This window comes from Coregonus clupeaformis, chromosome 25 (assembly GCF_020615455.1).
Source record: "Coregonus clupeaformis isolate EN_2021a chromosome 25, ASM2061545v1, whole genome shotgun sequence".
In the NCBI taxonomy this organism is placed as follows: domain Eukaryota; kingdom Metazoa; phylum Chordata; class Actinopteri; order Salmoniformes; family Salmonidae; genus Coregonus; species Coregonus clupeaformis.
Genome location: NC_059216.1, coordinates 35,011,216 through 35,038,364, shown reverse-complemented (window position 1 = coordinate 35,038,364; position 27,149 = coordinate 35,011,216). Strand labels below are relative to the sequence as shown.

Here is a 27,149-nt window from a genome sequence, read left to right as displayed (position 1 = left end):
TATGTTACAGCCTTATTCTAAAATGTATTAAATTGTTTTTCCCCCTCATCAATCTACACACAATACCCCATAATGACAAAGGAAAAACAGGTTTTTAGAAATGTTTGCTTATTTATTCAAAAAAAAAAAAAAGAAATATTACATTTACATAAGTATTCTCAGTACTTTGTTGAAGCACCTTTGGCAGCAATTACAGCATTGAGTCTTCTTGGGTATGATGCTACAAGCTTGGCACACCTGTATTTGGGAAGCTTCTCCCATTCATCTCTGCAGATCCTCTCAAGCTCTGTCAGGTTGGATGGGGAGCGTCGCTGCACAGCTATTTTCAGGTCTCTCTTGAGATGTTTGATCAGGTTTAAGTCCGGGCTCTGGCTGGGCCACTCAAGAACATTCAGAGACTTGTCCCAAAGCCACTCCTGTGTTGTCTTGGCTGTGTGCTTAGGGTCGTTGTCCTGTTTAAAAGGTGAACCTTTGCCCCAGTCTGAGGTCCTGAGAGCTCTGGAGCAGGTTTTCACCAAGAATCTCTCTGTACTTTGCTCCGTTCATCTTTACCTCGATCCTGACTAGTCTCCCAGTCCCTGCCGCTGAAAAACATCCCCACAGCATGATTCTGCCACCACCATGCTTCACCGTAGGGATGGTGCCAGGTTTCCTCCAGACATGACGCTTGGCATTCAGGCCAAAGAGTTCAATCTTGGTTTCATCAGACCAGAGAATCTTGTCTCTCATGGTCAGAGTCTTTAAGTGCTTTTTGGCAAACTCCAAGTGGGCTGTCATGTGCCTTTTACAGAAGAGTGGCTTTAGTCTGGCCACTCTACCATAAAGGCCTGATTGGTGGAGTGCTGCAGAGATGGTTGTTTTTTTGGTACCCTTTCCCAGATCTTTGCCCCGACACAATACTGCCTCGGAGCTCTACGGACAATTCCTTCGACCTCATGGCTTGGTTTTTGCTCTGACATGCACTGTCAACTGTGGGACCTTATTTAGACAGGTGTGTGCCTTTCCAAATCATGTCTAATCAATTGAATTTACCACAGGTGGACTCCAATAAAGTTGTAGAAACATCTCAAGGTTGATCAATGGAAACAGGATGCACCAGAGCTCAATTTCGAGTCTCATAGCAAAGGGTCTGAATACTTATGTAAATAAGGTATTCCTGCTTTGTCATTATGGGGTATTGTGTGTAGATTGAGGATTTTGTAATTTTTTAAAATCCATTTTAGAATAAGGCTGTAACGTAACAAAATGTTGAAAAAGTCAAGGGTCTGAATACTTTCCGAAGGCACAAAAATATGTGGACACCCCTTCAAATTAGTGGATTTGGTTATTTCAGCCAGACCCGTTGCTGACGGGTGTATTATATTATATTATATTATATAGTGGAACACAATCTTCAAAAAAGGTAGTAACCTCAGCAGTGTGGCACTGGGCTTGTAGAAGCCTATGGCTGTGCAATGGCATAGCCTTTTTTGTTAATTTAGCAGACAAGACGCTCTTATTTCCCGAGCACTTACAGTGGGGAAAAAAAGTATTTAGTCAGCCACCAATTGTGCAAGTTCTCCCACTTAAAAAGATGAGAGGCCTGTAATTTTCATCATAGGTACACGTCAACTATGACAGACAAAATGAGAAAAAAAAAATCCAGAAAATCACATTGTAGGATTTTTTATGAATTTATTTGCAAATTATGGTGGAAAATAAGTATTTGGTCAATAACAAAAGTTTCTCAATACTTTGTTATATACCCTTTGTTGGCAATGACACAGGTCAAACGTTTTCTGTAAGTCTTCACAAGGTTTTCACACACTGTTGCTGGTATTTTGGCCCATTCCTCGATGCAGATCTCCTCTAGAGCAGTGATGTTTTAGGGCTGTCGCTGGGCAACACGGACTTTCAACTCCCTCCAAAGATTTTCTATGGGGTTGAGATCTGGAGACTGGCTAGGCCACTCCAGGACCTTGAAATGCTTCTTACGAAGCCACTCCTTCGTTGCCCGGGCGGTGTGTTTGGGATCATTGTCATGCTGAAAGACCCAGCCACGTTTCATCTTCAATGCCCTTGCTGATGGGAGGTTTTCACTCAAAATCTCACGATACATGGCCCCATTCATTCTTTCCTTTACACGGATCAGTCGTCCTGGTCCCTTTGCAGAAAAACACCCACCCCCATGCTTCACAGTAGGTATGGTGTTCTTTGGATGCAACTCAGCATTCTTTGTCCTCCAAACACGACTTTACCAAAAAGTTCTATTTTGGTTTCATCTGACCATATGACATTCTCCCAATCCTCTTCTGGATCATCCAAATGCACTCTAGCAAACTTCAGACGGGCCTGGACATGTACTAGCTTAAGCAGTGGGGACACGTCTGGCACTGCAGGATTTGAGTCCCTGGCGGCGTAGTGTGTTACTGATGGTAGGCTTTGTTACTTTGGTCCCAGCTCTCTGCAGGTCATTCACTAGGTCCCCCCGTGTGGTTCTGGGATTTTTGCTTACCGTTCTTGTGATCATTTTGACCCCACGGGGTGAGATCTTGCGTGGAGCCCCAGATCGAGGGAGATTATCAGTGGTCTTGTATGTCTTCCATTTCCTAATAATTGCTCCCACAGTTGATTTCTTCAAACCAAGCTGCTTACCTATTGCAGATTCAGTCTTCCCAGCCTGGTGCAGGTCTACAATTTTGTTTCTGGTGTCCTTTGACAGCTCTTTGGTCTTGGCCATAGCGGAGTTTGGAGTGTGACTGTTTGAGGTTGTGGACAGGTGTCTTTTATACTGATAACAAGTTCAAACAGGTGCCATTAATACAGGTAACGAGTGGAGGACAGAGGAGCCTCTTAAAGAAGAAGTTACAGGTCTGTGAGCCAGAAGTCTTGCTAATTTGTAGGTGACCAAATACTTATTTTCCACCATAATTTGCAAATAAATTCATTAAAAATCATACAATGTGATTTTCTGGAAATATTTTTCTCAATTTGTCTGTCATAGTTGACGTGTACCTATGATGAAAATTACAGGCCTCTCTCATCTTTTTAAGTCGGAGAACTTGCACAATTGGTGGCTGACTAAATACTTTTTCCCCCCACTGTATCACAGTCAAGACAACTATTTTATAGTAAAAAACATGACACAATAACAGAATAAAATAGAACAGAATAGTGCGAAGAATGATCAGTTGTTGAAAGAAACATTTTCCAGATTTACAAACCAAAATCGATCTTCTTTTCGATATACAGATGTTCGATTGAGTTTATTATGCCTGTTCCTTGGAATTTTCTAAATGGATTAACAATTCTACATTGAACACTGCATGGGGATGAATTATGTCCAGGACATCTGTTTGGTGAGTAGGCATAGGCTTAAAGATTCTGATGAAAATACACACTCTCTTTATCAAACTACTGTTTTTGCATATTACCAGTGTGGAACCTGTCTATGTTTAGGGGGGAATAGCCTAGGCTAACCAATTCTAAATGCCACTAGCAGTTCGCAAAGTAGGGTCGTCTCTAAAGTTAGTTATCACAACCACAAAGTCATAAACCCTGCCTATTTCTACAATTTTGCTTCTTAAAATCTGATTTTAAACCTAACCTTAACCACACCGTTAACCTTATGACTAACCTTAAATTAAGACCAAAAAGCTAAACAAATATTTCATGATTTTTAACAATATAGACCAGGGGTGTCAAACTAATTTTAGCTCAGGGGCCACATGGAGGAAAATCTATTCCCAAGTGGGCCGGACCGGAAAAATCATGGTATATATAACTTAAAAACAACAACTTCAGATTGTTTTCTTTGTTTTAATACGATCAACATACAACATAAAGCTGGAGCCTGAGGACAGTGTGTCCAAAATAGTACAAGCACAACATCACTATTAATCATAAAACACGTCAAGTTTATTTGAAAATTCTAAAGAAAAAGAACACACAAACACACAATGCCTCAGTGATTAACAGAACTGTTTCACAGATCACAGAACTATATCAGGGTGTCATTTCTCAGGCAGAAATGTAGATAAAAATAATGAAATCCTGTTCCCCAAACAAGTGCAAGAACCACAGAGTCAAGAATAGGTTAAATATACAAATAAAATAAAATCAATTAAAAACAATAGCACATCAACATAAAAACATAAACATAAATCTGAAAGCGTTGCTCAAACTCCCGTAACAGTCCCGTTATTTTATCTTTGAACCGCTTCATGTCTGCCACGTTGGGTCGCGCACACATTTTTCAGACAGGGGAAGTGAGCTGCATCACCACCGGCAAGTTGCGTCTCCCACAATGACAGCTTCAACTTGAAAGAACGTATGCTGTCATAATACTGCGTGACAACTTTGTTGCGCCCTTGCAGCTGTTTGTTCAAGTTATTCAGGTGCTCTGTAACATCCACCATAAATGCAAGGTCCTGCATCCATTCTGCGGAATGAAATTCTAACACTGGTTTGCCCTTTTCTTCCATGAACTGTTCAATTTCTTCTCGTAAATCAAAGAAACGCCTCAGCACAGCACCTCGGCTTAACCATCTTACCTCAGTGTGGTATGGCAGGCCATAGATGTGGTCTTTCTCTCTGAGAAGGCTGTCAAACTGAGGGTGATTCAGGCTTCTGGATCGGATGAAATTAACAGTTTGGATGACCACCTTCATGACATTATCCATCTTTAATGACTTGCAACACAAAGCCTCCTGGTGCAAAATACAGTGAAAAGTCAAAAAATCACGTCCTCCATTTGCAGATTGCACTTTCTCTCTGAACTTTGTCACAACGCCTGCTTTTTTCCCGATCATTGAGGGCGCACCATCTGTAGCCAGGCTGACAGCGCGGGACCAGTCCACTCCGACCCTGTCCAGCGCGCCGACGAGTGCGGTAAAAATATCAGCTGCTGTCGTTTTATCTGTCATCGGCACCACCTCCACGAACTCCTCGGTGACGGTCAATGTGTCATCAACTCCGCAGATGAAAATGGCCAGTTGTGCAACATCTGTAATGTCCGTGCTTTCATCAATTGCAACCGAAAACGCAATAAATGACTTTACTTTTTGCTTCAACTGGCTGTCCAAATCCACTGAAAGATCGGAAATCCTGTCTGCAACTGTGTTTCTTGTCAGGCTGATATTTGCAAAAGCCTGCAGCTTTTCAGGGCACACAATCTCCGCTGCCTTCATCATGCATGTTTTTACAAATTCACCCTCACTAAATGGTTTTGAAGCCACTGCGATTTCATTAGCAATGAGGTAGCTAGCTTTCACTGCAGCGTCACTGATGTCTCGGCTGTGAGTAAACACAGACTGCTGTTTCTTCAGACCCGCCAACAGTTCATTCACCTTCTCTCATCTCCGCTGTCCTTGAAAGTTGTCATATTTGTCGGCATGAAGACTCACATAGTGGCGACCGAAGGTTATATTCTTTCAGCACTGCAACATGCTCTGAACACACCAAACATACAGCTTTCCCATTCAATTCCGTGAATAAATAGGATGACCATTTTTCTTGGAACACTCTGCGTCCACTTTTCTCTTTTTTGACAGAGACATATTGGGGCAATGAGGGTGCCAAAGCACATAATGTTAAAAGTAGAAGCCGTAATAAATATCGCGGGCAAAACAAAGTAGCTCATTGGCTGCACGTGCTTGACCTACTTGCTCTGCCCCGGTATAAACAGTTTGCTTGCTTAACACAATTGGTATTGCGCCATCCAGTGGACGCAATTGGAACAGCAGTTAATTTTATTGAAAAATTGCAGCGCATTTTTATACTTTACAAAAAGTTTATACTTTACTTCTCAAAATCATCTCGCGGGCCGGATTAAACCCGTTTGCGGGCATGATCCGGCCCGCGGGCCGTACGTTTGACACCCCTGATATAGACCATTTTGACTTTGTGGCTGTGGTAACTAGTGACAAGCGCAAAGTAGCCTAAGCGGGAAATGACGCAATTTTTCCAAAACTGTTGGAACACATACACCCTACTTCAGTCAACCAGTCCATTTAGAATTTGTGATAAAACTGTCATTATTTGGAAAAGGAATGTAGCTTGTGTATCTCATCAGTTAGATTGTTTTTTTAATAGGCATTTATTTCTGTAGGCGCGAGAAGTAGAGGGAGTGCGTGAGACATTGAGGGAAAGGGAATTTAGGGAACAGAACTGTGTGATGCTTGGCTTGTTTTTTTTCTCTTTTTTTCCGCAAATGCATATGTACAAATGGAACAATAGAGTCAAAGCAAATGAACGTCGTCTTCGAGACAATTTTTACCAAATAGTTTTATAGTATTTGATTTTTTTTAAATCTCTGGTTAAAGATCGAGTTGACGTCAGTTCGAGTACTCATGCCCATCCCTAACTCTAAATGACCTTTTCATAAAATGTCAGAAAGATCCAAAAAGGATTTTGTTTAAGTTTCACACAGAACGACCCAGTTAGGAAAGGAGACTGACAATCAATCAATCCACTCACATGAAGGAAGATGGTCCGAACCAGGAAGACACCGGTTCAATGCCCTGCCACTTCTTCTCATCAATAAAGCTTAGGAAGTCATCTTTGGTGCGAGCCCCCTGGTACCTCCTAAACACACCATCCTTACAGCTGATTCACACACACACACACACACACACACACACACACACACACAGTGTGATCATAGAGATCTAGCACACAATTGAAGACAGGTTAACAAGCCAATATTGTGGCATTAACCACAATAAGGACAGAAGCAGTTTATTTGCCTAATGTGCCACTAAGTTACAGTTGAAGTCGGAAGTTTACATACACTTAGGTTGGAGTCATTAAAACTCGTTTTTCAACCACTCCACACATTTCTTGTAAACAAACTATAGTTTTAGTTGGCAAGTTGGTTAGGACATCTACTTTGTGCATGACACAAGTAATTTTTCAAACAATTGTTTACAGACAGATTATTTCACTTATAATTCACTGTATCACAATTCCAGTGGGTCAGAAGTTTACATACACTAAGTTGACTGTGCCTTTAAACAGCTTGGAAAATTCCAGGAAATGTCATGGCTTTATAAGTTTCTGATAGGCTATTTGACATCATTTGAGTCAATTGGAGGTGTACCTGTGGATGTATTTCAAGGCCTACCTTCAAACTGCCTCTTTGCTTGACATCATGGGAAAATCAAAAGAAATCAGCCAAGACCTCAGAAAAAACATTGTAGACCTCCACAAGTCTGGTTCATCCTTGGGAGCAATTTCCAAACGCCTGAAGGTACCACGTTCATCTATACAAACAATAGTACGCAAGTATAAACACCATGGGACCACGTAGCCGTCATACCGCTCAGGAAGGAGACACATTCTGTCTCCTAGAGATGAACGTACTTTGGTGCAAAAAGTGCAAATCAATCCCAGAACAACAGCAAAGGACCTTGTGAAGATGCTGGAGGAAACAGGTACAAAAGTATCTATATCCACAGTAAAACGAGTCCTATATCGACAGCAAGGAAGAAGCCACTGCTCCAAAACCGCCATAAAAAAGCCAGACTACGGTTTGCAACTGCACATGGGGACAAAGATCATACTTTTTGGAGAAATGTCCTCTGGTCTGATTAAACAAAAACAGAACTGTTTGGCCATAATGACCATCGTTATGTTTGGAGGAAAAAGGGGCAGGCTTGCAAGCCGAAGAACACCATCCCAACCGTGAAGCACGGGGGTGGCAGCATCATGCTGTGGATGTGCTTTGCTGCAGGAGGGACTGGTGCACTTCATAAAATAGATGGCATCATGAGGAAGGAAAATTATGTGGATATATTGAAGCAACATCTCAAGACATCAGTCAGGAAGTTAAAGCTTGGTTGCAAATGGGTCTTCCAAATGGACAATGACCCCAAGCATACTTCCAAAGTTGTGGCAAAATGGCTTAAGGACAACAAAGTCAAGGTATTGGAGTGGCCATCACAAAGCCCTGACCTCAATCCTATAGAAAATGTGTGGGCAGAACAGAAAAGGCGTGTGCGAGCAAGGAGGCCTCCAAACCTGACTCAGTTACACCAGCTCTGTCAGGAGGAATGGGCCGAAATTCACCCAACTTATTGTGGGAAGCTTGTGGAAGGCTACCCAAAACGTTTGACCCAAGTTAAACAATTTAAAGGCAATGCTACCAAATACTAATTGAGTGTATGTAAACTTCTGACACACTGGGAATGTGATGAAAGAAATAAAAGCTGAAATACACTGCTCAAAAAAATAAAGGGAACACTAAAATAACACATCCTAGATCTGAATGAATTAAATACTCTTAAATACTTTTTTCTTTACATAGTTGAATGTGCTGACAACAAATTCACACAAAAATTATCAATGGAAATCAAATTTATCAACCCATGGAGGTCTGGATTTGGAGTCACCCTCAAAATTGAAAAGTGGAAAACCACACTACAGGCTGATCCAACTTTGATGTAATGTCCTTAAAACAAGTCAAAATGAGGCTCAGTAGTGTGTGTGGCCTCCACGTGCCTGTATGACCTCCCTACAACGCCTGGGCATGCTCCTGATGAGGTGGCGGATGGTCTCCTGAGGGATCTCCTCCCAGACCTGGACTAAAGCATCCGCCAACTCCTGGACAGTCTGTGGTGCAACGTGGCGTTGGTGGATGGAGCGAGACATGATGTTCCAGATGTGCTCAATTGGATTCAGGTCTGGGGAACGGGCGGGCCAGTCCATAGCATCAATGCCTTCCTCTTGCAGGAACTGCTGACACTCCAGCCAGATGAGGTCTAGCATTGTCTTGCATTAGGAGGAACCCAGGGCCAACCGCACCAGCATATGGTCTCACAAGGGGTCTGAGGATCTCATCTCGGTACCTAATGGCAGTCAGGCTACCTCTGGAGAGCACATGGAGGGCTGTGCGGCCCCCCAAAGAAATGCCACCCCACACCATGACTGACCCACCGCGAAACCGGTCATGCTGAGGGATGTTGCAGGCAGCAGAACGTTCTCCACGGAGTCTCCAGACTCTGTCACATCTGTCACATGCTCAGTGTGAACCTGCTTTCATATGTGAAGAGCACAGGGCGCCAGTGGCGAATTTGCCAATCTTGGTGTTCTCTGGCAAATGCCAAACGTCCTGCACGGTGTTGGGCTGTAAGCACAACCCCCACCTGTGGACGTCGGGCCCTCATACCACCCTCATGGAGTCTGTTTCTGACCGTTTGAGCAGACACATGCACATTTGTGGCCTGCTGGAGGTCATTTTGCAGGGCTCTGGCAGTGCTCCTCCTGCTCCTCCTTGCACAAAGGCGGAGGTAGCAGTCCTGCTGCTGGGTTGTTGCCCTCCTACGGCCTCCTCCACGTCTCCTGATGTACTGGCCTGTCTCCTGGTAGCGCCTCCATGCTCTGGACACTACACTGACAGACACAGCAAACCTTCTTGCCACAGCTCGCATTGATGTGCCATCCTGGATGAGCTGCACTACCTGAGCCACTTGTGTGGGTTGTAGACTCCGTCTCATGCTACCACTAGAGTGAAAGCACCGGCAGCATTCAAAAGTGACCAAAACATCAGCCAGGAAGCATAGGAACTGAGAAGTGGTCTGTGGGCACCACCTGCAAAACCAGTCCTTTATTGGGGGTGTCTTGCTAATTGCCTATAATTTCCACCTGTTGTCTATTCTATTTGCACAACAGCATGTGAAATGTATTGTCAATCAGTGTTGCTTCCTAAGTGGACAGTTTGATTTCACAGAAGTGTGATTGACTTGGAGTTACATTGTGTTGTTTAAGTGTTCCCTTTATTTTTTTGAGCAGTGTAAATCATTCTCTCTACTATTATTCTGACATTTCACATTCTTAAAATAAAGTGGTCATCCTAACTGACCTAAGACAGGGAATTTTTACTAGGATTAAATGTCAGGAATTGTGAAAAACTGAGTTTAAATGTATTTGGCTAAGGTGTATGTAAACTTCCGACTTCAACTGTATATAGGGTTATATAATTACAGTTCTTCTACCATTGACAGTCATTTACTTTTTTAGTCTAAACTGGGCGTAGGATCACTACATTAGCAAAAAAGAGATGTGAGAAAGAAACACTAACATTTCCTCTTCCAGACAAAGTCTGAAGCTATCTAACAGCATCTCACATTCCAGTGAGGGTTATAAACTGAAATGTGTAGGTTAGATGATCACAATTACTGATGAGACTGTGTGAGTGTAGTCTACATAGATTGGTTGAGGTTTGTAGGCGTGCATCTGTGAGAAGAACAGGATGAGAGACATACAGTAACTTGAAGTTACAGAGAGAGAACTTACTGGTAGATGGTCGGAAGTGATGTTATAATGAATCGTCCACTCAAACCTAAGGTGCGGGAAGGAGAGAGCAGAATGTTAGTGAATATGACTTAATATCTCTGAATGACCAACATCATCTTGTTCTTGACTAATATTACAGGTCTACAAAAACCTGAGATACTAGGCCTAACAAGTTCTACCAATTGTAACAAGTCCTACCAATGGTAACAAGTCCTACCAATGGTAATAATGGACCATAGCTAGATCAAATGACATGCATTGTCTACACTACAAAACATAGTGGGTGTAATCCTTTCTCTGAAAGGATTAGGGTGCAGTTGCCCATAGACAGTGATATTGGGTCAGTTTTGCATTTTCCCTACTAATAGTTAAGGTTAGGATTGGGGGATGGGAAGCTGATTCTAGATCTGTACCTAGGGGAAACTTCATCCTGGAGCTCTGTGAAACATGAGAAGGGAAGTAATTGACAAGCACACGGTCAGGCAGGCAGTCAGTCAGCCAGCCAGGGAAGGAGAGTATACATACCAGGCTGTTCAGTAACATCCACTTTCGCTATGTTGACCCCCATGTCCTCCCCCCAATCGGCGAAATCATTCCACACGGGCTGGAGCTGCTGGCACGCCGGACACCACGGGGCAAAGCTGCCGGGGAAGAGTGAGTTGAGGCCAAACATTGGCATGAAAATAACATTAGCTAGACAGTTTTCAAACAAAATAAACTGACAACTACACAAGATTTAATGGCAGCTGTTGTCAACATGTTATGAATGGTCAACATTATCCATACCTATGACTAAAAAAAGAAAAAGTTTTACAATCTGAGTTCTTCATATGGACACTGAAGTATACCTTAGCTAGGTCAACACATAACCTACCCCATTCATTGACGCTAACCACCTTTAGCGCCTATGGACGATAGTATCTTCTGGCAGGGGGAGTTTTGTTAACATTTACATTTTAGTCATTTAGCAGACGCTCTTATCCAGAGCGACTTACAGTTAGTGAATACATATTATTATTATTATTATTTATTTATTTATTTTTTATACTGGCCCCCCGTGGGAATCGAACCCACAACCCTGGCGTTGCAAACGCCATGCTCTATCAACTGAGCTACATCCCTGCCGGCCATTCCCTCCCCTACCCTGGATGACGCTGGGCCAATTGTGCGCCGCCCCATGGGTCTCCCGGTCGCGGCCGGCTGCGACAGAGCCTGGATTCGAACCAGGATCTCTAGTGGCACAGTTAGCGCTGCGATGCGGCGCCTTAGACCACTGCGCCACTCGGGAGGTTGTTAAGAGCCTCAACGCTCGTTCTGAACGTTAAAATGCATCGCTTGCGGTACGGTTTTGGAAACATATGAAACGTATCTTTCATATTAGCGAGATATAATAATAAAAAAACAATCTAATTTCTTCATATACACCTTTATAGGGTTAGTGTTCCCACACAGCCATATCTCCATGTTACAGTGCTTGTTTACGGAAGACAGAGGCAGCCACCTGTGCTAATTAGCTATCTAGCGTGCTCCAAACACCTGGGTGTAAGTAACTGGTGAGGAAGTGTAGTTCATCAACTGGAGGCACACACAGCGTATGGATCTGTGCAAAACTGCTACAGTAAGTAACTTTTTAATTTGAAAGATTATTTGTCGCTGATATGAAAGATAAAGGGCATAATAGCATATGTTTAAAAAAACGTTTTGCAATCGATGATTATTGATGTTTATAAACGTTAAAACACAGTGTCGGAATTGTAGATCACACGCAGCCAACCGTGGGAGAAGCTAACTGCTGAAAACCAAACTGAGAAGGCTTTTCAAGAGCTATACATAACCTTTCTAGTTAAAGGGGCAATCTGCAGTTCAAATAACAACAAAGTGGACACCCCGCCACCTTTTTGGGTAAACAGAAGAGCTAAACAGCAAGCTATACAGTGTTTGTTTACAATTGTATTGTTTACAAACAATGGAGTAAAACAAGCTTATATTTTGGGTTCTAATGGGGTTAGACTGTTGAACTAAACTCATAAATTATATTCTTCAAGAATCAATGGCTATATAGCTATCATTAAAAGTCAAAAAAAATGTATGTACCCATCGCAGATTGCCCCTTTAAGATCTTAACTACACCATAAAGTAGAGGGCTGTGACCTGCGGATCCCGACAGATCATTGCGGCGCGGTCTGCATGTTTCATGCTGCGGTTAGGAGCGGGCGGTCAAGACAGACAACTTTGGGAATTAACATATTTTTGTTGTCCCGCAGATTATTTGGAAACATTAGTCTTTCTGCTTTCTACTCGTCAGCCTACCTATTGTAATAAAAGCACATCTTTGTTGCATTATTCACACACTCTCAGAATTCGCTGCTTCAAGTTAAAGTAGCCTACCTCTCCTCGTTGGGTGTGCAAGATCAAGTGCACCTAGTATATGTGTGGTCTCCATCAAAAATGCTGACCGTGCCGCAATAATCTCTGTCGGGATTTCCAAAAATGTCATGGCATGGGGCCCCCATACATTTTGTTATAATGTTTGAGTCACTCAGATAGCATAAGAACACCGCATAAGCCATGGCAAAATGTGTAAAATTGCAGGAAATTGGCTTTAAAACTGCACATTTTCTCTCTGCCCCATGACAAAATGTGTAGAATTGCAGGAAATTAGCTTTAAAACAGCAATTCTCTGTGGCCAAGAAGGCCTCTAAATTGTTACGTTTGAATTGGTGCCGTTAGACACGCCCCCTCCACTCACTAACGTTGCACCTCTGCTGAAAGAAAATCCTAGTGGAAACACTGCTAATTCTATGTAGATACCTAACAACAATACTCAGTATCCAGCAGCCAAACGCTAGCCTTCCACCTCATTGGACCTGATTATCGTGTGTACTTGAAAGCATTTCATTTAGATTCCTAGCTGCAAGCCTATGCAACAATGTAACTAGCTATCTACGCTAGCTTGTTAAGATCAGAAGTAGCTGATTAGGTGTGGTCTGGAAATCAACACGTGCCGATTCAAGACTACAAAAAACGGACTATTGCAAAACAACGTAGCTGTATGGCTAGCTAACCTAGCTAAGCAGTTAGCTTGGCATGCTTGCTAGCTGTACTTACAACTCAATCATCCATTCCCCTGCCAAGATTTCTTCCCAGTTTCCGTCAGTGATCTCTTTGAGGCTGCTCGGTTTGGCCAAAGCTGGCTGCGACGTCAGGTAAATCACCAAAATTAGTGAACATGTTAGAAGATTCGATTTTGATCGCAAAGGTAAAGAAGATAACATAGCATCGCCAATTTTGTGATCCAGCAAGGGCGCCATGTTTAGTCAACTCGTCGTCGCCCGTCTCTACTTCGCTCGTTACTAGTTACCACAGCCACAAAGTCATAATTATGGCTAAACCCCGCCTATTTATACAATTTCTCTTCTTCAAATCAGATTTGAAACCTAACCTTAACCACACTGCTAACATTATGGCCAACCCTAACCTTATATTTAAAAAAGAAAGCAAATTCTGACGATAATTTGACTTTGTGGCTGTGGTAACTAGACTAGTGGCAACTTTTTTTTTTTTTGCATTACACGACCATTGTACAAACCAATATATATCACACATAAGAACAAAAAAAGACAAAATAAAAAAAGTATGCATAAAACCAGAGACACAAAAACTACGCTATAGACAAGTTACATTTTGATAAATACTGTAGACACTTCTTTGATAATTTGTGTTTATATATTTTAGGGATGTTATATAATATTGGGGGATTTTTTTTTTGAAGAATATTGAAAATGTATTTTTTTTACCCATGAACTTCATTTTATGGATGAACAATTTCCCCAATAAAATGAATAAATTCACAATGTATTGGCAGTCACTGTGCGTGTATGTAAAATAAACAAGAATATCACATTTGGTAATGCTTATAGGTTTACCCGTCTTATCACTAGTATATATTTTCATATCTGTCCAAAATATTTAACTATGCAAACAATCACAAAATAAATGCTCTATAGTCTCGCCTTCCAATTTACAAAAGCTACATTCCTTTTCTACATTAATTACATATTTAGAAATAAGACTATTACAAAGGATCTTGTAAGAGACTTATCTTACTTTATTAGTTATCAAATATTTATGTGGATTAGTCCACGCACGCTCATTTCACATCAAATGAAGATGCGCATAGAAAAATTGCAGCAGGGGTAAACTTCCTTTTAATAACTTCTCGGACTAAATTGTTATTACATTTCTTATCTAATATATTGATGCCATTAATTTCTACACTATCACTGTAATGGCAACCCTCTACATCCTTTTAGCCCAGCTACCTCTAAAACCGCCCCTCAGCAGTTTTCTAAACAACTGTAAAATATACAGCTCACATTGACAGCTCTTTAATATCACATTAAAAGGCATAATTAGTGGGATTTTATATCCTAGTTTAGCAATTTTTTCTAACGCAAAATATTTGTGTTTGTTGCATAGTTCGCTGCCGCTTTTGGTCACGTGACACGCAAATAACGTGTTGCATTCAAGACCGCAACGTCGTAAAATCATCCCTCCATGCTTAATCTATACCACTAGCAGGTGGCACTGTTGCAGGTCCCCCAGTGTCCGGTCTGGAGCGTGAAATCACGAGCTCTGCTGGTCGGCTACTGTGTAGGAAGTAGCCCTGAATGCTGATTGGCTGACAGCCGTGGTATATCAGACCGTATACCAGGGGTATGACAAAACATTTATTTTTACTGCTCTAAATACGTTGGTAACCAGTTTATAATAGCAATAAGTCACCTCGGGGTTTTGTGATATATGGTCAATATCCACGGCTAAGGGCTGTGTCCAGGCACTCCGCGTTGCATTGGCCTAAGAACAGCCCTTAGCCTTGGTATATTGGCCATATACCACACTCCCTCGGGTCTTATTGCTTAATTAGACGGCCCTTTTGGGCTCTATAATGTGTTTATTATGATCAAGTTCGTTCACCGCTATGAATTCTTTTCAAGTTCACTACAAATCGAGATTTCTTTTAAATATATATATATTTATATATTTTTTTTAATTATTATTATTAACAACAAATCAGTACAAAAGTACATGGGGGAACACAAGTATATATAAACAATATACACTGCTCAAAAAAATAAAGGGAACACTAAAATAACACATCCTAGATCTGAATGAATGAAATAATCTTATTAAATACTTTTTTCTTTACATAGTTGAATGTGCTGACAACAAAATCACACAAAAATTATCAAATGTATCAACCCATGGAGGTCTGGATTTGGAGTCACCCTCAAAATTAAAGTGGAAAACCACACTACAGGCTGATCCAACTTTGATGTAATGTCCTTAAAACAAGTCAAAATGTTGCTCAGTAGTGTGTGTGGCCTCCACGTGCCTGTATGACCTCCCTACAACGCCTGGGCATGCTCCTGATGAGGTGGCGGATGGTCTCCTGAGGGATCTCCTCCCAGACCTGGACTAAAGCATCCGCCAACTCCTGGACAGTCTGTGGTGCAACGTGGCGTTGGTGGATGGAGCGAGACATGATGTCCCAGATGTGCTCAATTGGATTCAGGTCTGGGGAACGGGCGGGCCAGTCCATAGCATCAATGCCTTCCTCTTGCAGGAACTGCTGACACACTCCAGCCACGTGAGGTCTAGCATTGTCTTGCATTAGGAGGAACCCAGGGCCAACCACACCAGCATATGGTCTCACAAGGGGTCTGAGGATCTCATCTCGGTACCTAATGGCAGTCAGGCTACCTCTGGCGAGCACATGGAGGGCTGTGTGGCCCCCCAAAGAAATGCCACCCCACACCATGACTGACCCACGCCAAACCGGTCATGCTGGAGGATGTTGCAGGCAGCAGCACGTTCTCCACGGCGTCTCCAGACTCTGTCACGTCTGTCACATGTGCTCAGTGTGAACCTGCTTTCATCTGTGAAGAGCACAGGGCACCAGTGGCGAATTTGCCAATCTTGGTGTTCTCTGGCAAATGCCAAACGTCCTGCACAGTGTTGGGCTGTAAGCACAACCCCCACCTGTGTACGTCGGGCCCTCATACCACCCCAATGGAGTCTGTTTCTGACCGTTTGAGCAGACACATGCACATTTGTGGCCTGCTGGAGGTCATTTTGCAGGGCTCTGGCAGTGCTCTTCCTTGCACAAAGGCGGAGGTAGCATTCCTGCTGCTGGGTTGTTGCCCTCCTACGGCCTCCTCCACGTCTCCTGATGTACTGGCCTGTCTCCTGGTAGCGCCTCCATGCTCTGGACACTACGCTGACAGACACAGCAAACCTTCTTGCCACAGCTCGCATTGATGTGCCATCCTGGATGAGCTGCACTACCTGAGCCACTTGTGTGGGCTGTAGACTCCGTCTCATGCTACCACTAGAGTGAAAGCACCGGCAGCATTCAAAAGTGACCAAAACATCAGCCAGGAAGCATAGGAACTGAGAAGTGGTCTGTGGTCACCACCTGCAAAACCAGTCCTTTATTGGGGGTGTCTTGCTAATTGCCTATAATTTCCACCTGTTGTCTATCCCATTTGCACAACAACATGTGACATTTATTGTCAATCAGTGTTGCTTCCTAAGTGGACAGTTTGATTTCACAGAAGTGTGATTGACTTGGAGTTACATTGTGTTGTTTAAGTGTTCCCTTAATTTTTTTGAGCAGTGTACAAAGGACAAATTGGGCTAGGGGGTACAATATCACATTACACAAGGACCTTAAGGGACAAAAACAGCTTTTTTATTGGTAGAGTATTTAATTGTCTTAAAATATAGTTCAATTTATTTTTGTACGGTAAGAAAATGTGTTGTTTTGTTTGTAAATTTACATTTGTGAATGTGAAATTTGGCCAAAAGATAAACTCGTTTTTCAGCCACTCCACACATTTCTTGTTAACAAACTATAGTTTTGGCAAGTCGGTTAGGACATCTACTTTGTGCATGACACAAGTAATTTTTCCAACAATTGTTTACAGACAGATTATTTAACTTGTAATTCACTGTATCACAATTCCAGTGGGTCAGAAGTTTACATACACTAAGTTGACTGTGCCTTTAAACAGCTTGGAAAATTCCAGGAAATGATGTCATGGCTTTAGAAGCTTCTGATCGGCTAATTGACATCATTTGAGTCAATTGGATGTATTTCAAGGCATACCTTCAAACTCAGTGCCTCTTTGCTTGACATCATGGGAAAATCAAAATAAATCAGCCAAGACCTCAGAAAAAAATGTGTAGACCTCCACAAGTCTGGTTCATCCTTGGGAGCAATTTCCAAACGCCTAAAGGTACCACGTTCATCTGTACAAACAATAGTATGCAAGTATAAACACCATGGGACCACGCAGACATCATACCGCTCAGGAAGGAGACGCGTTCTGTCTCCTAGAGATGAACGTACTTTGGTGCGAAAAGTGCAAATCAATCCCAGAACAACAGCAAAGGACCTTGTGAAGATGCTGGAGGAAACAGGTACAAAAGTATCTATATCCACAGTAAAACGAGTCTTATATCGACATAACCTGAAAGGCCGCTCAGCAAGGAAGAAGCCACTGCTCCAAAACTGCCATAAAAAAGTGTGCAAGACTACGGTTTGCAGCTGCACATGGGGACAAAGATCGTACTTTTTGGAGAAATGTCCTCTAGTCTGATGAAACAAAAATAGAACTGTTTGGCCATAATGACCATCGTTATGTTTGGAGGAAAAAGGGGCAGGCTTGCAAGCCGAAGAACACCATCCCAACCGTGAAGCGCAGGGTTGGCAGCATCATGCTGTGGGGGTGCTTTGCTGCAGGAGGGACTGGTGCACTTCATAAAATAGATGGCATCATGAGGAAGGAAAATTATGTGGATATATTGAAGCAACATCTCAAGACATCAGTCAGGAAGTTAAAGCTTGGTCGCAAATGGGTCTTCCAAATGGACAATGACCCCAAGCATACTTCCAAAGTTGTGCCAAAATGGCTTAAGGACAACAAAGTCAAGGTATTGGAGTGGCCATCACAAAGCCCTGACATCAATCCTATAGAACATTTGTGGGCAGAACTGAAAAAGTGTGTGCGAGCAAGGAGGCCTACAAACCTGACTCAGTTACACCAGTTCTGTCAGGGGGAATGGGCCACAATTCACCCAACTTATTGTGGGAAGCATGTGGAAGGCTACCCGAAACGTTTGACCCAAGTTAAACAATTTAAAGGCAATGCTACCAAATACTAATTGAGTGTATGTAAACTTCTGACCCACTGGGAATGTGATGAAATAAATAAAAGCTGAAATAAATAATTCTCTCTACTATTATTCTGAAATTTCACATTCTTAAAATAAAGTGGTGATCCTAACTGACTTAAGACAGGGAATTTTTACTAGGATTAAATGTCAGAAATTGTGAAAAACTGAGTTTAAATGTATTTTACTAAGGTGTATTGTCACACCCTGGCTCGGGGGACTCTCGTATGTTGAGCCAGGGTGTTAGTTTCTATGTTTTGTGTTGTAGGTTGTGGGTCTAGTTTGTATTTCTATGTTGGCCTGAGTGACTCCCAATCAGAGGCAACGAGTGTCAGCTGGTTGTCTCTGATTGGGAGCCATATTTAAACTGTCTGTCTTTCCCTTTGGGTTTGTGGTTTCTTGTTCTTATTTGGTTTTGTGTTAAACCGTAGACATCACGTTATCGTCTGTTGTTTTGATCGTGTGATCAGTATAATAATAAATATGTTCACCTTCAACGCTGCGCCTTGGTCTCTCCCTGACGATCGTGACAGAAGAAACCACCAAGATGTGACCAAGCAGCGTGTCCAGGAGCCATCGCCAGGGAGATCTCTAACAGATCTCCTTCGCCTCCTCGACTGGGTCAAGCCGGATGAGGAGGAGAGGGGCTTGACATTGTGGCAGAAGGGCGAACGGCTGGCGAGGGACATGGAGACCTTGGCCACGGGTAGGAGTGAAGCCCAGAATTTTTTTAGGGGGGGGCTAACGCCGTGGACGATGGGCCAGCAGGAGACCGCGGCAGAGCGGCCCAGCGGATTGGCAGAGGAGGCCGCCAGGTTACGGGGGCCACTGGTCGAAGAGGGGGTGGAAGATGTAGAGGCACGGCGAGAGGTACTGGCGTGTGTTGCCAGTCCGGTCCAGCCTGTTCCTGATCCCCACGTAGGGCCAGTGGTGTGTGTTCCCAGTACGGTCCGGCCTGTTCCTGCCACTCGCACCAAGTCTACGGTGCGCATCGCCAGCTCGGCCCGGCCCATTCCTGCTCCCCGCACCAAGTCAGTGGTGCGTTTCGTCAGCCCTGTCCGGCCCGTTCCTGCTCTCCGCACCAAGTCTGTAGTGCGCGTCGCCAGCCCAGTCCGGCCCATTCCTGCTCCCCGCACCAAGTCTGTGGTGCGTTTCGTCAGCCCTGTCCGGCCCGTTCCTGCTCCCCGCACCAAGTCAGTGGTGCGCGTCGTCAGCCCGGCACGGCCCGTTCCTGCTCCCCGCACCAAGTCAGTGGTGAGCTTCGTCCAGCCCGGTCCGGCCCGCTCCTACTCCCGCACCAAGTCAGTGGTGCGTTTCGTCAGCCCGGCTCGGCCCGCTCCTGCTCCCCACACCAAGCCAGTGGTGTGCGTCGTCAGTCCGGCACGGCCCGTGCCTGTTCCACCGGTGGCGGGTCCGGCACCGGTCAGGTGCTGCGTCACGCCGGAGCTAGAGCAATCCGCTCCACCAGTGTTCAGTTCAGCTCTGGTCAGCAGGGCCAGACCGGACCAGGGGTACTTTGGGGGGTTAGAGAAGGAGTGGGGATCATGCCCGGAGCCGGATCCGCCGCCTAGGCGGAGTGCCCACCCGGTCCCTCCCCTGTTGTGTTTGGTTGGCGCGGTCGGAGTCCGCGCCTTTAGGGGGGGGTACTGTCACGCCCTGGCTCTGGGGACTCTCGTATGTTGAGCCAGGGTGTTAGTTTCTATGTTTTGTGTTGTAGGTTGTGGGTCTAGTTTGTATTTCTATGTTGGCCTGAGTGACTCCCAATCAGAGGCAACGAGTGTCAGCTGGTTGTCTCTGATTGGGAGCCATATTTAAACTGTCTGTCTTTCCCTTTGGGTTTGTGGTTTCTTGTTCTTATTTGGTTTTGTGTTAAACCGTAGACATCACGTTATCGTCTGTTGTTTTGATCGTGTGATCAGTATAATAATAAATATGTTCACCTTCAACGCTGCGCCTTGGTCTCTCCCTGACGATCGTGACATGTATGTAAACTTACTTCACCTGTATATATACTGTAGCTAAGAAAGTAATACTAAGTGTATGCTATGTAGTAAGCTGTTAGTAGCCCATGTGCCTCACCCTAATAATTTGGTCCCTTTCCCCCTCCTAACTTAACCTACGGTTTTGACTTGGTGGTGCATAATGTAGCCTATAGCCTGTTTTAGAGAAATGTAATCATCAAATATTGTAAGAGCTTTCGTTGTCTGCTTTTATGCCCTCTTTATTTATCCTACGGTTCTGACTTGGTGTAAAGAGAGAATACTGTAAGAACGACCCATGTTCTGAATTATTTCGCTGTACATTTCAAAAGTGCTGAACAAATAGTTATATTGACTACGTCCATCTTAGCTCGTTTATTAATGTCTTCATCGAAATTACGGATTGCCTCTTATCCGCTCATCGTTCCCTTATGCCATAGTTTGTACATCTCAATTGTCAGTAGAAAGCACATTTGTCTAAGCAAGTCAGCCATATCAGCTATGTTTTAAAAAAAGGCAGTAAACAAGGCTGAATTAACTGTTTCGCTGCCAGACAAGGCTCCGCTGGTAGCCAGATGTAGCGGTGTTAAGGATTCACTCCATGGTGCTGAAAGGAAAGCTCTGCTGTTGGGACAGCTTTATGTAGGGCCTAACAGTTTGTGGGCACCGTTTGTCACCGTTATAGTGCAATTAATATATTGTTTAGTGTTATGTTGTATAGTGGCTTTGCTGGCATGGCTCTAAAAATATTTTGGGGAGTTTGCCCCACCAAGATTTACATGCTAAAATCGCCACTGTCCGTGAGCTAACAAGGCGCTACACTGGGGCGTTGGGAAAACATTAGGTTTTTGTCTGCTGACATACTAGCTCGGCTCCAGGCATTGATTAGATGAAAGCCTGTGGCAGAAACTATCTACACTGGAAATGTATAGTGAAGCAAAGGCGGTGTGTGTGTGTGCAGAGTGTGAATTATACCGTGACATTTGGGGGTCTTTATTTTCACAGGACTCCCTATTCATGGCAGGCCCGCTCATTAGGCAGGATTAGGCGGCCATTTTCTGAGCTAAACTGACATTTACATTTTAGTCATTTAGCAGACGCTTCTTATCCAGAGCGACTTACAGTTAGTGCATACATTATTTGTATATTTTTCATACTGGCCCCCCGTGGGAATCGAACCCACAACCCTGGCGTTGCAAACGCCATGCTCTACCAACATCCCTGCCGGCCATTCCCTCCCCTACCCTGGACGACGCTGAGCCAATTGTGTGCCGCCCCATGGGTCTCCTGCTACGACAGAGCCTGGATTCGAACCAGGATCGCTAGTGGCATAGCTAGCACTGTGCCACTCGGGAGACGCACCTCCAACAACAACACATAAAACCTCACATAATTTTGCCCAAAAACAATGACAATTTCTCTCAACCATTGGCATATGGACTTTTTAGGTGAGTGCTGATGCCACCCTTTATAAGCATTGCCCACTTTGTCAAAGGCAAAATATTTTGCTTGTCTATTCCCAGCGCGCGCCTCTCCAGGGTACTGTTGGAGAGACACATCTCTGCAGCACTCCACCAACGTTGCGTCAAAAAAATGATCTAACATATATCATGTAGCAGATATAGGATATGGTAGAAAGAGTATGTGGCCTTTTCTGTAGCCTACAGGCTGGAGATAAAATGTATGACAATGTAATGAGAAGGACACTTTTTACATCATGCAGGTTTCTCAGATCAAATAGCCTAACCTAAATGGCGCTCAATCAACAACAACAAAAAAGAACTGTCATGTTAACAAACAACATATCTGTCACGATCGTTTACTGATGAGACGGACCAAGGCGCAGCGTGATAAGCGTACATTTTATTAAGTACTTAACTCACGACAAAACAACAAACAAACGAAACGTGAAGTCCTAGGTTACACAAAACAAACCTTAACGGAACAAGATCCCACACCGACTAGTGCCAAACAGGCTGCCTAAGTATGGTCCCCAATCAGAGACAACGAGCAACAGCTGCCTCTGATTGGGAACCACCCTGGCCAACATAGATCTACACGATCTAGAAAACACAACATAGAAAATATGACATAGAAACTCCACACCCTGGCTCAACATTTAAGAGTCCCCAGAGCCTTTGTTTACATTTGATAGTTATAAATGCTACGAATAGCATTCTAATTAACTAGCCTAGCGCTAGCTAGTAGCGAACTAAATAAAAGCAGTGACGACGGACATTAATCAAAACGAGTCAGAGGCAGCGAACATGCACGCATGACTGTAGCTAAATCGCTTTGGATAAAAGCGTCTGGTAAATGCCATAGCTAGCTATATTATTATATATTAGAACTGCCACTCATACGCCAGCAATCAGGACAGAATGGAATGAACTAACGGCATAGCTAGCTATGAATGCATGCGTGTGAACTGTTATCAAACACTGTTTACTGAGTCAAACCTGTCAGCGAAACTTTGACGGGATTCGATTATCTGGCCAGGTTACCCCGGTTGGAGGAGTTTGTGTATGTTGAAAAGGGATTGCATTCGTTTTGGAACCCGGCTGCCTCCCGGGCTTGAGCCGGGTCCGCCATTCAAAGCCCATGGCGAAATTGGCTCAAAACAAAAGTGATGTAGCCTAGGCTAGATTAAGCACATGGAGTAATCAGTAGGATTCTGTGTTTTCACATGCAAACGTGATTTTTTTGGTCATAAATGCTTCATCTGCCTTCCAAATGAAAAGTAGTAAAAGATTATTACATATATTTTATGTAAAAGAGATGTTGTATGTTTCTGGATGATGCCTTTTGTTGACAACATGACCGAATGGTGCAGATTACTGTTCCATTTGAGAAGGGCGGTCCTCCCTCACCGCTTTTGCCTGTTCATGTCAAGGGGCCATAGACCGGTGCACTCAGGTTAATAGAACACCTTCTTTGTGTTGCTAGCTAGTAGCCCTATCAGTGGAGGCTGGTGGGAGGAACTATAGGAGGACGGGCTCATTGTAATGGTTCGAATGGAATAAATGGAACGGTATCAAACACATCACACATGGAAACCACGTTTTACTCTGTTCCATGTATTCCATTCCAGCCATTACAATGAGCCCGTCCTCCTATAGCCAAATTCATTATATTTCATGTAAGCTTTTACATTTGGATATTTACTTTTTTATTTGATAACATACATTTTAATCAAAAGAGGAAAGTTTATATAAAATATCTTGAATCTGGCGTACTACTCATAGGGCTATGGTACTAGCACTGCCTCCATTAAAATATGCTTAGCTAACGTTAGCTTTGGTACTTCTCCCTCACAGAATATGCAAGTTGAGGCTTAAAGTAGCTAGCTACAGATATTGAAGCAGGATGAGCTGGGCCGTGGAGGAGTGGAAGGATGGTCTTCCAGGCAAAGCCCTGCAGAAAATACAAGAGATTGAGGGACAGCTGGACAAGCTGAAGAAGGAGAGGACTCAGAAACAGTTCCTGCTCGACTCACTGGAGGCTGCTCTACAGAAACAGAAACAAAAGGATGGTGACGACTTATGATGCTGAATTCAATAACGATTCTTTCTAGAAGGGGACATTTTGTCTGACGTTCAATGTTTTAAATGCGTGTGTTCTCCCGGTGGACAGTCAGAAGAGTGAGGCGTCTGCCGTAAAGAGGGAGAACCAGTCCTTAGTAGAGTCATGTGATGCCCTGGAGAAGGCCCGTCAGAAGGCAACCCACGACCAGGGGGAAAGAGAACAACAGGTCAGCTCAACACCAGCAAGAAGACCATAGAACGACTGGAGCAGGAACTCAAGAAGTGAGCAGCTTACTTGCTACTACTGTACACTAGGGCTGTACAAGATATTCGTTGGCTTTGTGCACATACTGTAGATAGTTAGCTTGGAATAGGATAGTTATAACATGTTAATAATAACTGTATTTCTCTCCACAGTTATAAGAATGAAAAGGACCATTCTCAGCCCTCCCACTCCTCTGATCTACAGTCCTACAGCACTCCTCAGAAGACCTTCGCCACTCCTGCTGCTACTCCCATCTACAGACAGCATGGTAGACTACCACAATATGGCCCACTTACACTCTGAACTTAATAATAATAATATATGCCATTTAGTAGACGCTTTTGTCCAAAGCGACTTACAGTCATACATGCATACATTTTACGTATGGGTGGTCCCGGGAATCGAACCCACAATTCTGGCAATGTAAGCGCCATGCTCTACAAACTGAGCCATACAGGAGCACAATATGACTAACTTACTCGACATTTGTCAAGGTGCAGTTGTAGCTGCCATTACTAGTCTCATCTGTCTATTCTAAATGTATGGTGTGAACAGTTTGTCTCTCTCCCCCTCCCTAGACTCCAGGCTGGAGGACCTTCAGGAGAGATACAACCAGGAGGTAGAGGAGAGGAAGAGACGGAGGCTGAACTCAAAATCACACAGGTCAAAGTGAGTTGAAATTCTCAGCAGCAACACAACACAGTCAACTGCAGTGCAGGACTACTACTACATAATAATCCACTATGACCATACCTAGTTAAATAAAGGTTACATTTTAAAAATGACACTCTGGAATGGTCCCCTCATTCAGCAGTTGAACTGATCATACAAGCCAAAGATGTAATGTAATGTTGTAATACGATGTATAGTGATACATGGTTCTGTCTTGTCTTCTAGTTGTTGAACCAGTCGTCCGTCAGTAATAAAGACATTGCCGCCCGGCAACAGGCAGGCTCCTCAGTATTCCCAAGGCAACAGCAGGACCAGGGCTGCCAGTCCAAGGGTAATATTGAAACGCCCCTGAAGAGGCGGGGCGGGGGTGGGACATCCTCTGATGGCTTCTTGTGGAATGCAGAGGAGACGCCAATCAAACCCGGCCAGCGATTCAGCACGTCTGTATCGCAGTTTGACTCTGATGGCTCCTCCTCCCTGCAGATGGAACAGCTGATGATGCTGAAACAAGGTTAAGCCACGCTATTTTATACTAAATCTATAGTTTACAAACCCAGGTCACATTCAGTAGGCACATTTGTGAGAAAGCATGTTGTTACGGAAAACAACATGTTCCGACTAGAGAAACTTGGGTAGTGTAGTTTCAAAATTTCTGGTCCTGTTTTTTTTATGTCCTATCAGAGCTAAAGAATAACGTGTCTTAGCTGGAGCAGCGTCGGCGGTCACAGGAGAAGGATGCGAGGCTGCAGAGCGGCAGGCTCCAGGAGCTTCAAGGCCAGCTGGACCAGGCTAGGAGAGACCTGACAGACAGAGACAAGACCCTGGACAAGACCAGGGATGAACTCAGCAAGGTTACCACTCAGCACGAACAGGCTGTTGCCAAGGTTTTCAAAATGTTATCTGCTAATGCATTCCTGGTGTATTGAGCACAAGTAAATTAATAAACAATTTCTGTCTCTTCCCAGTGTGTGTCAGTGGAGCAGAAGTTGAAGCAGGTCTCTGAGGAGATATCCTGCCAGAGGCACAATGCTGAGAGCTGCAGACGAGCCCTGGAACCGAAGGTCAATGACCAGGAGAAGGAGAGGCAGAAAGTCTGCCGTTGTTCTTTGTATCTTTAGTCTTTGTAGTCTAAATTAATTCCGCGAATCCACATTGAAGGCTCGGAACAGAACGTTTTTCTTTCACCGGTTGACAATTGCTCTGTGGCAACTTCAATCGCTGTTACCATGTTTGTTTGTTTCTTGTGAAACAGCTGTTGCTGAAGGGAGGTGTATACATTGATATTGTGTTTATGTGTAGGAGCTGTCCCACCTCCGTTGTGCATGTAATATGACAAATTATGTAAGTATTTTTGTTAAGAGAGGGATGTGATTTGAGAAGCTATAAGAGATAATTGTTTTCCATAAGCTTTGCACAGTGAGTAGTCACCGCCAGCATGCTGGAACCGCCCCTTTTGAGCAGAATGTATAAATGATAGATTAAGAAAAAACACATCAGACCAGAAAAGCGTGAAGCGGCAGCTACACGTCTAAAATGGTTGGAACTTTGAATCTCAACACGAGGTGAAGAAAAGAAACTCACCTCCCAGACAATCACTGGTACGGCTGATTAGCTGTCCTAAGTAAGGTATCTTCGAAAGCGAATTTAAGTAAGTAGGACCATCTGCTACTCTGCTCCAACTATCGTATTACGCTACTCTCATCACCCCACTGGGGAACCATCGATACGGCTGGCTATCCTATCTTCAAAGAAGCAACTTCAAGAGCGAATAGAAGGGAAATCAATTCTGTAGTTCTGTTCAGGACTACATGACAAGGTAACGGATACCGGACATCTACGAGGAAGGACAACAGTAGAAGACTGTTGGAACCATTTCGGACAATCAGACCCTTACCAGCGTGCCGTGAAAAGGCCACAACCCACTTTCTAAGGCTGCCCTGTCCACCGAGAGATCCCCGGCGCACCCAGGCATTTCACGTAAATACATTCATGATTTCTTACTCAAAGCGGGCGGCGGTTCGTGTGCGAAGTATATGGTTACTGTAGGTGAAAGTAGTTTCTGAATGTACCAATGTTAAGTGTCTCTGTCCCTCTGTCCCTCCCTTTCCATCTCTTCTTTAACTAGCAGCCATGTTGTTGTCATTCTGCTAGGGACCTGTTTTCTCCAGTCAATAACCGGTGCAGAGTGTGTGTGTTTAT

At 43.8% G+C, this 27,149-nt stretch overlaps 1 protein-coding gene and 1 long non-coding RNA gene across 3 annotated transcripts in view; one reads left to right on the top strand and one right to left on the bottom strand.

Moving 5' to 3' along the window:
• The window catches only part of LOC121539625 (thioredoxin-related transmembrane protein 1), a 26,299-nt gene extending 12,681 nt beyond the window's left edge, over positions 1–13,618 (bottom strand). The window contains exons 1-4 of the mRNA XM_041848263.2: positions 13,381–13,618; positions 10,798–10,913; positions 10,273–10,318; positions 6,457–6,585 (exon numbers count right to left, since the gene is read on the bottom strand). Of these exons, the coding sequence (XP_041704197.1) occupies positions 6,457–6,585; positions 10,273–10,318; positions 10,798–10,913; positions 13,381–13,583 (494 nt within the window). The 5' untranslated portion in view covers positions 13,584–13,618. The remainder of the gene's footprint in view (positions 1–6,456; positions 6,586–10,272; positions 10,319–10,797; positions 10,914–13,380) is intronic.
• Positions 13,390–27,149, top strand: LOC121538942. Of its 2 annotated transcripts, none has more exons than XR_006657443.1 (7): positions 13,390–13,478; positions 23,807–24,295; positions 24,431–24,546; positions 24,857–24,947; positions 25,176–25,461; positions 25,632–25,801; positions 25,916–27,149. It is a non-coding gene; the product is annotated as an uncharacterized LOC121538942 (long non-coding RNA). The 2 variants fall into 2 exon arrangements; XR_006657444.1 differs by having other exon boundaries at positions 25,632–25,834.